Genomic DNA, 9999 nt, shown 5'->3' with positions numbered 1-9999 from the left:
TCCCGGGCTCAAGCGATCCTCCCACCGTGGCTTCCCAAAGTGCTGGGATTACAGGCGTGAGCCACCGCGCCCGATCCATATAATTTTTTTTTAAAATAGAAAACCCCCCAATCTCCAGAGCCTCGGGTAAGAAGTCTCTCGTAAATGGCCAGCACCACAGCAACTCAATAGGCTTCTATTTCCATCCACGAACGCCAGGACACTCGTAAGCTGCGGGCACGCGTGACGAGACAGCAGCAGGGCGCCTTCTCCCGCGTCCCTTCGCTGAGCCCGGCCTGGCTAGCCCGCCACCCCGCCCGCTGTTACCCGACTCCCCGCCCGGACCACCGTCGGCCGCCAAGGTGCTGCAGGGGGCGCTGTCCGGCTGCAGGGGCAGCGCTGAGCCGCGCTCTGATTGGCTGGAGGCCGCGGCCCTCGCCCAGTTCGCCCGCCCCGTCCGCTAAGTGCCCGGGATCTCCAGCTCGCGTCCCAGTCTGCGGGCCTCCGGGGCAGCGGCGAGGCCGGAGCGTCGTGGCGGAGGGGACAAGACCAGGACAAGACCAGGGCAGGAGGGAGCCGGCCAGCCGCGAAAGCCCCGCACGCCCGGCAAGATGCTGTCCTGGCGGCTGCAGACGGGACCCGAGAAGGCCGAGCTGCAGGAGCTCAACGCCCGGCTCTATGACTACGTGTGCCGGGTGCGGGAGCTGGAGCGCGAAAACCTGCTCCTGGAGGAGGAGCTGCGCGGCCGGCGCGGGCGAGAGGGCCTGTGGGCCGAGGGGCAGGCCCGCTGCGCCGAGGAGGCGCGCAGCTTGCGGCAGCAGTTGGACGAACTGAGCTGGGCCACTGCGCTGGCGGAGGGAGAGCGGGACGCTCTGCGGCGAGAATTGCGGGAGCTGCAGCGCCTGGATGCGGAGGAGCGCGCCGCCCGCGGCCGCCTGGACGCCGAGCTGGGTGCGCAGCAGCGCGAGCTGCAGGAGGCGCTGGGCACGCGCGCCGCCCTCGAGGCGCTGCTGGGCCGGCTGCAGGCCGAGCGCCGCGGCCTGGACGCGGCCCACGAACGCGACGTGCGGGAGCTGCGCGCCCGCGCCGCCAACCTGACCATGCACTTCCGCGCCCGGGCCACCGGCCCCGCCGCGCCCCCGCCGCGCCTGCGGGAGGTGCACGACAGCTACGCACTGCTGGTGGCCGAGTCGTGGCGAGAGACCGTGCAGCTGTACGAGGACGAGGTGCGCGAGCTGGAGGAGGCGCTGCGGCGCGGCGAGGAGAGCAGACTCCAGGCGGAGGAGGAGACGCGGCTGTGCGCGCAGGAGGCCGAGGGGCTGCAGCGCGAGGTGCTCGGGTTGGAGCAGCTGCGCGCGCGGCTGGAGGAAGAGCTGCTGCGGATGCGCGAGGAGTACGGGTTGCAGGCCCAGGAGCGGCAGGTCTGTGCACGGGGACTGCGCGCTGACCCCATACCCCCTGCCGCCGCCCCAGCACCCTGCCCTTGACGGGGTGGGGCAGCGGCCCCTTCACCAGGGGCGCGGCGTCGCGGATCTGTAGGGCCCGCCCAGAAGATGCCCGAATGGCCTGGGGACCCGGACTCGGTCCGCTGGTCCATCGACTCAGCGGGCGAGCGCCGGGCGGCAGTTGCCAGCGGATAGTCCCGTCCCCGTCATGGAGTTAGGTAGCAGCTGCTCTAACTTTTGACGCGCGTAACTGGGCGCATCCTGATAGGCGACCCTGTTAGCTCTAGGTTTTCCTTCCTTTTCCCATGCTTCGTAGACCCAGTAGATCCAAATATAAGAGTCAACCAAGAAACCTCTCTCACTTCCAGAAGTGACGGCTTATGGTAGCCCCGCTGTCTATAGCGCTCCTCAGGGGAAAACTCAAAATTAATTTCCAAAACGGTTTTTATTTTGCCAATATGATTTCCCAGTTGGAAGCCGCAGTTGTGGCTCCCTGGGCGGCTGCCTTGTTTGATCTTGGGAGGGGCAGCAACCGTAATGCAGAAGAGAGCTTGATCGAAGATGTTTTGCTCACAGCACACGCTGACGTCAGATCTCTGCGTAGTGTAAAAGTTGTGGGAAAGTGGGGCCCTTTGGCAGGATGTTATTACAAGTGCAGAGTGATATAAACAGTTACTATTTCAGAGAAGCAAACCCTCTGACACCGGCGGGGTGACACCTGTGTCTGATGTAAACTATGCCCAGTCCAGTCCTAGCGTTTGGCCGCCGCCCTGCCCAGCCTCAGCCAGAATTGGAAATATTCCCAAATCACACTGTCAGTTTTCAGGAGGACAGTTGGAAATAACATCTGTACAATTTCACAAATATTTCAAGAGTACAGTTTGCAGCTGTGAGTTAAAGATTTGAGACTGACTTTTAAAAATTAGAGGTGAGAGGAACATGGGGGTTGTCATATGGAATGACTGGGGTGATGTGACAGGTGTCCACAGATGATAAGGAAATACCTGTTGATTCTCCCTGGGTCCCCAGCACTGCGCTAGACTTTTAAGTATTCAAAGAGCTACAGGCTAGATGCGAAATCATAGAATGCAATATGGTACTAAATTGGGATTTAATCTTTTGAGTTGTGGGTTTTGTTCGGCTTCCGCCTCAACTTTTTTTGAAAGTGTTCTCTTGGGGCTTTGCCATAGCTAGAGCAGGGACAGGGACTGACCCAGTGTGTACCGATTTCCACTTGTGAGCTCTTGTGTCCCTTCGCAATGACAGTGGCCTGAGGTCTGAGTTGCACAGGTCCTATACCCCTTGTTGAGTGAAAGTTAAAAAGTGCCTTAATGTGGCATTCATGGAGATTTAACCAGTGGTTATTGTGACTCTCCAAAAAGGAGTGTCTGTCAAACCTACTGCCCAGGGAACCCCTTTGTAGGGAACCCTCACTACCAACTCAAGGGCCTGTGCTGTGCAGGCAGGTTTAGAAAATGCTGCTTTGAGCCATGCTGTGTGGACCAAATTCTCACTATGCGTTCACAGCCACAGCTCACTTGGCACATTTTTGACCTTCAGACTCTGGTTCAAGTGTTGGTTCTTAGCAGCAAAGCTTTTTTCCCCCCTAATGAAATCTTCAGTGGAACCCCTAATCTGAGACATATGAAATCAGAGTTCCCCTCACTGGAGGAGAGATGGGGACTTGGAAGTGCAGTTAGAATCCTGTCCAGCCCTCCTTTGACACAGGGACTCCAGGGTCCACCAGGGAAGTGCTTTTCCTGAGGTCCTACCTGCCCTCAGAGTGGGGCTGGGACCTCACTATCAGTTTCCCACTCAGCGGTAGCTCTCTCTTGTTAGAATTTGCTGCTTTTTCCTAAAAGCAAAGAGCAAGGAAAATGTCAATAAGGACCTGGGTTGGTTTGTTGTTTTTGGTTTGGTTTTTGTTCTTTGAGACAGAGTCTTACTCTGTCGCCCAGGCTGGAGTGCAGTGGCTGATCTCGGCTCACTGCAACATCTACTTCCCGGGTTCAAGTGATTCTCGTGTCTCAGCCTCCCGAGTAGCTGGGATTACAGGAGCCCACCACCACGCCCGGCTAATTTTTGTATTTTTGGTAGAGACAGGGTTTCACCATGTTGGCCAGGCTGGTCTCACTGACCTCAAGTGATCCACCTGCCTTGGCCTCCCACAGTGCTGAGATTACAGGTGTGAGCCCCTGTGCCCGGCCGTTTTTTTTTTTGTTTTTGTTTTTGTTTTTTTTTAAGTTCCAATTTGCAGAGGTTTTATTGTACTAAATGTTACCAGTCACTACCTTGTCCATATACTGAATCTTCCCTCAGTTAACTTAAGTCAACCCCATTTCAAATTGCATTCTAGAAGATTCAGCACCAATCACAGAGATGCTAGGAAGTATGTGAAAGAGTGAGTATGGATGATTTAACCCCAAGCCTGTAATTTTTTTCAAGTTCTGTAGAAGCTTACTCTGGGGAGACTGAAAAAAATCCTAAAAGTGTGTTTAATTATACAGTAATAAATATCTTATTACTAAGAGCCTGTAGCAAGTGCTTCCTGTGTGCCAGGTACCACAGATGCCCTTCATAAATGTTCAGTCTCAGTGCCCACACCAGTGTTAGGAAGTGGGTACTAATATTAGCTCCACTTTACAGAGGAGGAAACTGAGGCACATAGGTCACCTGATTAGTAAGTAGTTAAGCCAGGATTCAACTCAGGCTCCAGTGCCTGAGCAGCTGACCACTGAGCCACTGTTTCTTCTGTCTGTTCGATCAGAGAGAAACCTTTAACCAGTATTCTTGCATTCATAGCATAATAATCATTGCTCTTCCTAAGGGCTAGTCCGAGGTACTCTAGTGATTTCCAGTCCTAAAATGCTTTTAGACCCCTCCAACTGGCTGATGTCAGAATAGTTGAGGTATTAAAACTATTTTCTTTCATTTCTTTCTCTCTGTGTTCCATGTGCTTTAATGCTCCTCCCCTGGAGGCAGGAGCTGGAGGCAGTAGAGGGTGCCCCCACATTGTGCCCAGCTCTCCCTGCCTCTTGCTAGCTTCTGTGGCTTAAGGGGGAAGATGCTTGCTAAGATTCTACTTGAGGGGAAACTGGTCCTTCCCAGATGGCCCATGCGCCTTCACTATATGGGGTGATAGTTGGCCTGCCCCAGGCCCAGCCTCAGATTTGCCTGAGAAGAATTTGCTGAACTGACATCCAAGTTCCCAAATGTGATCTAGATCACTTAAAGCCTGAGTAACACACCCAGGCTGCGGGAGGGGGCTTCAGAAAACACTTGAAGACATTTATGATAGGGTGAAGACCAGCATTACTCTGCAAACACTGAGATTTTTGCTTATGAAAGTGAGCCCTTAGCTACTCAGGCTGGCTGACTGGAAAAGGCTTCCAAGCCCCCAAAACATGATTGAATGAAAACTTTCTGTAGATGGGAAGGTGGGGTGGGATTAGGATGGGATTAGCAAAGGGTCAGTGCTCTGCAGCTATCCTACCTGGCCCTGAATTCTGACTCTGCTGCTCTCTGGGTAGGTTATGTTCCTTAACCTGTCTGCAATTCAGTTTCCCCATTTGTGAAACAAGAGGTACTGGAAGTAGCTCCCAGGGTGTACACAATTGGTTCATTCGTTCGACTAACAGCCGTTGAACATTTAGTGTGCCAAGCTCAGTTCTTCATGGCTGTGGATTCAGCAGTAAAAAATGCCACATAAAGCAAGGAAAGTCCCTTGACCTGAGAGGACTTGAGGTGGAAACAGCGCATGGCTTTTTGGGGATGCCTCAGCCAGACTGCTGATGTGGCTAGGGCACAGTGAGCAGGGGGTAGAATGGCCACTGCAGGACTTGGGCTTTTACTCTGAGTGCCATGGGAAGCCACTGGAGGTTCTGAGCAGAGGAGAGTTGGTGCCTGGCTGTATCTTAATGGAATCACTGTTGCTGCTGTTTTTAAAATAGACCGAGTGGGCGCAGGGATGCCTTAAGAGACTGTTGCAGTAATCCAGGTAGGAAGTGCTGGAGGCTTGGACCAGGGGTCTCAGAGGGGGACCTGCCTTCAAGTTGAAGCCAACAGCGTTTGCCACCATATTGGATGTGATGGGAGAGGGAGAAATCACAGTGGGCTTAAGGCCTTGTGGCCTGAGCAACTGGAAGAAGGGGGTACCCTTTACTGCAGGGCATTGGTTAGGAGGATGGGCCTGGATGGGAGATTCAAGTTCGGTGTACATGTGTTCAGTTTGAGGTGCTTCTTACATACCAACCTGGGATTGTAAAATATAACTTGAGTTCAGGGTGCTGTCTGGGCTAGAGCTATAAATACTTTGTTGGCATCCAATTCATGCTTATTGTTATGAATACATTTAAATTTTATGTCTAACTGAAGTTATCACAGTATTTAAATCCCCTGGAGCTCTACCTTTCAAGGTTGCAGATGACTGTGGTATTTGTGAACTATCCCACAGACTTGCTCAATGAGCGGTAGCTCAAGTTTGGCTAAGAGAAAATTAATTCTTTTGATACTAACAGCAGCGTGCCTTTCCTGGTGTGGAGCAAGATTTCATCATCAGTTGTGATGCTGCCCAACAGTTCTCTAAATAGCAAAAAGGTGACTTCTCTCCCAGGCTTTTGCAGCATTAGGTGAAACAGCCTCTGCTTGGGTTAGATTTAGCGTCCTGTGTCTGGGGCTCCAGTGCCTCTGTTCCGACCCACAGCTTGCAGACTGGCAAAGCAGAGCCCAAGTCTGAAGTTTTATTCAACAGCAGGATTTGTTGTGATTTCTGCGGAGACTGTTGGGAGCCAGTTAAGTCTTATATTCCTGCTTCCAAATGTCAACTAAATTTCCTTTGACAATTGAGGAGGAGCTGACTCACATGGAAATGTGGTTGAAACTATACTTATTCCAACTTCAACACAGTTTGGTTTTCCTCTTTATATTTTGTGGGGTGCAGAACTATTCCGTGTCCTCTGGGAGGAGAATCTTCCTGCGCACCCCTTTGACGTGACTGGGCCTTCTTGACCTGTTCAGGAGGTTTGTGGTTGGAGAGCTTTCATCGTATTTTTTTTCTAAGTAGTGTAACAACATTTGAACTTCTTTGTAAGGAATAAATTACTATAAATTTTTAATTTGTAATAGTTATGTCAAATTTCCTGTAGTAGGAAGAACACACATACATACATACATACATGCATGCATGCATACATACAGCCCATCTTATATGATAACCTTGTACCTAAATTTGTATTCCCTCTGAAACAGGGGAATGTAGGATTTTGACACTGAGATTTAACTATAGAATGTGTGAATATTGTGGCTGAATTGTGGCAGTGCTGTCACTTACGTCAAGACTGGCAATTGCTCTGCTTTGGTGAGCTTCTCTATCTGTTTATAATGCCAGCTGTGGAATCTGTGAATGTTTTTCCACCCTGGGACTTAAGCCAGTGATTTTTAAGTTTACTTCTTTGCTTTAAAAGCTAAGGGGTTTTAAACTATTTTAGTAGCCTTTATATTCAAAGGGAACCTAACAACAATCGCTGGCATAGAAATACAACTGTTATGAGAAGTGGAAATATTTATTGGCCGATCATGCATTTTGAAAAATGATAAATTCCGGCTGAGTGCGGTGGCTCATGCCTATAATGCCAGTACTTTGGGAGGCTAAGGCGGGAGGATCACCTGAGGTCAGGAGTTGAGACTATCCTGGCCAACATGGTGAAACCCTGTCTCTACTAAAAATACAAAAATTAGTTGGGTGTGGTGGTGTGCACCTGTAATCCCAGCTACTTGGGAGGCTGAGGCAGGAGAATAGCTTGAACCTGGGAGGTGGAGGCTGCAGTGAGCTGAGATTGCGCCACTGCACTCCAGCCTGGGTGACAGAGCAAGACTCTGTCTCAAAAAACAAACAAACAAAAACAAAAAGATAAATTCCATGTGCAATCTTAGTAGTTCGTTTGTTGGTTTCACAGACATATGTATTGTGGACCCTCAGCATCTTGCCGGGTGCCTTTGGTGAAGGGATTCCAGCAGCAATGAACATAATATTCCCTCTCCCAGTAGTCTTACCATTTTTGAATTCTACAAAGATAAATGTTTATAGGTCTAGCTTAGTTTAGTTAATTATGTTCAGAAGTAACGCGACTTCCCATTACAAACCAGAAGTTAAAAGTATATGGACTTATTTCAATGTTGAAATACTTGCTTGGTTAATTGTTCCCCAGAGTAAATAACAACTAGGAAGAAAACAAAACTAGAAATCGGTGCAGCTGAAGCCCATGTGTGTATTAATTAGAAGATACTGTCGACTTCAAACAGGACATTTTAAGGAGGGTAATATGATCTGGATCACTTCATTTTAAATTTAATTGAACAGCTATGTGCTGTGTGACTTGTATGTGGTGGGTGCTAGTCTAGGACTGGACTTCAGAAGGCTGCAGTATCTCCCTGCCAGGTAGAGAGGCAGGTGAGGGACCCGGCCGGGGGTGAGGGGAGCTGCAAGGAGCACCCAGGATGCCCTTACTAACTGCACTGTGCAAGTACAGTTCAAAAAAAAGTTTTATTTATTTTTATTTTATTTTTTGAGTTGGAGTCTTGCTCTGTCACTCAGGTTGGAGTGCAGTGGCATGATCTTGACTCACTGCAACCTCTGCCTCCTGAGTTCAAGTGATTCCTGTTCCTCAGCCTCCCAAGTAGCTGGGATTTCAGGTCTGCGCCACCACGTCCAGCCAGTTTTTGTATTTTTAGTAGAGACAGGGTTTTGCCAGTTTGGCCAGGCTGGTCTGGAACTCCTGACCTCAAGTGATCCGCCCACCTCGGCCTCCCAAAGTGTTGGGATTACAGGCTTGAGCCACCGTGCCCGGCCCAAAAAGAAGTTTTATATCTGAGTCTGTATTTTGTCATTTATGCCCAGAATGCATTTCTCCCCAGATGATCTTAAAGTAGCTTTTCTAAGTGAAACAAAACTGTATCAGTTTACCTGCTTATTATTGGAGAAATTGTGACTTTGGGGGGTACATTCCAGTTCAGATCTGAGTGACTGATGCTTCAAATATTGTAAAACCGCTGATTTCTAGTGTTGGCTTATTTTCCATAGCGTCTTAGTGACTGGTTTGAGGCTTTCCTAAGCTGCCTGATGTCTGAACGGTAGAGATGATTTGAATAAACTCCTAAGCATTCATTATTAATAGAGAGTCTGAACACAGAAGCCAGTGTCCTATCAAAATGTTCCATGTGCAATAGCAAACTTCCATATGGAAGAGAGAAAACATTGGAAACCATCCTGCAAATGACTGCATGTTTAATAACCCTGGATGTTTTTCAGCTCTTCTAATAATCCTGGTCTGTTTTTATGTCCTGAATTGTTGGTACCTTCAGTTCGACCCAGTAAAGCTCCAGTTCTCCAATCTAAAAGTCTGTCTATTCTCTTTAGAGAGTGATTGACTGCCTGGAGGATGAGAAGGCGACCCTCACCTTGGCCATGGCTGACTGGCTGCGGGACTATCAGGACCTCCTGCAGGTGAAGACCGGCCTCAGCCTGGAGGTGGCAACCTACCGGTAAGGATGCTGTGCTGAGTTGGTCTTGATGAAGCCATGGGGGTGTAACTTGTACATGAAGGAGACTGGTCTAGGGACCATAGCCTCTGTGGAGTCCCTGTGGCTTTGTGACAAGCAGAGAGCAGCCCTTGGCATGGCCAAGCACGGAGTCCAAGGCCAAAAGGAAGAGGAAGAGTAGGGGCTAGCTTAGGTCACTGAGCAGGTATCCCCTGTATGGGAGTAGCTGAGCCTTGCCCCCTTACCTAGTGTTCGTATGTTCTGGGGACTCCTGAAGAGCTTTACACATGTCGACGTGTTGGATCCTAGGAGCTAGAGACTGTGTTTACAGATGAACAGACTTTGCTCAGAGAAGTTACAGAGCTGGAAAGTGGAGGGCCAGGATGTGTTAGTGTGTTTTCACACTACTATAAAGATACTACCTGAGCCTGGGTAATTTATAAAGGAAAGAGGTTTAATTGACTCACAGTTCCTCAGGGCTGGGGAGGCCTCAGGAAACTTATAGTCATGGCGGAAAGTGAAGGAGAAGCAAGAACCTCTTCCCAAGGTGGCAGGAGAGAGAGAGAGCGAGCTCAGGGGAAACTGCCACTTTTAAAGCATCAGGTGTCGTGAGAACTCAGTCACTATCATGAGAACAGCATGGGGAAAATCGCCCCCATGGTCCAGTCACCTCCCACCAGGTCCCTCCCTCGATATGTGGGGGTTACAATTCAAGATGAGGTTTGGGTGGGGACCCAGAGCCAAACCATGTCACAGGATTTGGACCCAGGAAGTCTGTGTCTATCAAAGCCTTTTGATTGTTGCTTTGAATCTCAGGGCTCTGATGCCACCCTGTCTGGGTTTGGCCATGAACTGAATCTCTTCCAAGAGTTTAGCATGGTGCATGGTGATGTAGGGCAAATGGCTTTATTTATCAAGATGTTGACTTGAATTCAAGGTAACCAACTCTGATGAAAAGGTCACAAAGGCTGGGTGCTGGGCGGGGCAGAGATGCAGTCCAGTCCCGTCCCCCTGGGTGTGGCCCGCAGGCCGGCAGAAC

The 9999-nt window shown here is 50.1% G+C and overlaps 1 protein-coding gene across 2 annotated transcripts in view; it reads left to right on the top strand.

The window, feature by feature from the left end:
* Window positions 1-431: 431 nt before the first annotated feature.
* SYNM (synemin) overlaps window positions 432-9999 on the top strand; it is a 30717-nt gene continuing 21149 nt past the window's right edge. The window contains exons 1-2 of one of the 2 annotated variants that reach the window (XM_050799813.1): window positions 432-1400; window positions 8839-8963. In XM_050799813.1, coding sequence (XP_050655770.1) covers window positions 591-1400; window positions 8839-8963 — 935 coding nt within the window. In that variant the 5' untranslated portion in view covers window positions 432-590. The remainder of the gene's footprint in view (window positions 1401-8838; window positions 8964-9999) is intronic. The other variant, XM_050799814.1, reaches the window with a different exon arrangement.

The sequence above is a fragment of the Macaca thibetana genome, chromosome 7, assembly GCF_024542745.1.
Source record: "Macaca thibetana thibetana isolate TM-01 chromosome 7, ASM2454274v1, whole genome shotgun sequence".
NCBI classification, from domain to species: Eukaryota; Metazoa; Chordata; class Mammalia; order Primates; family Cercopithecidae; genus Macaca; species Macaca thibetana.
Note: the sequence above shows the minus strand (reverse complement) of the source record. Positions and strands in the feature narration are given on the sequence as shown.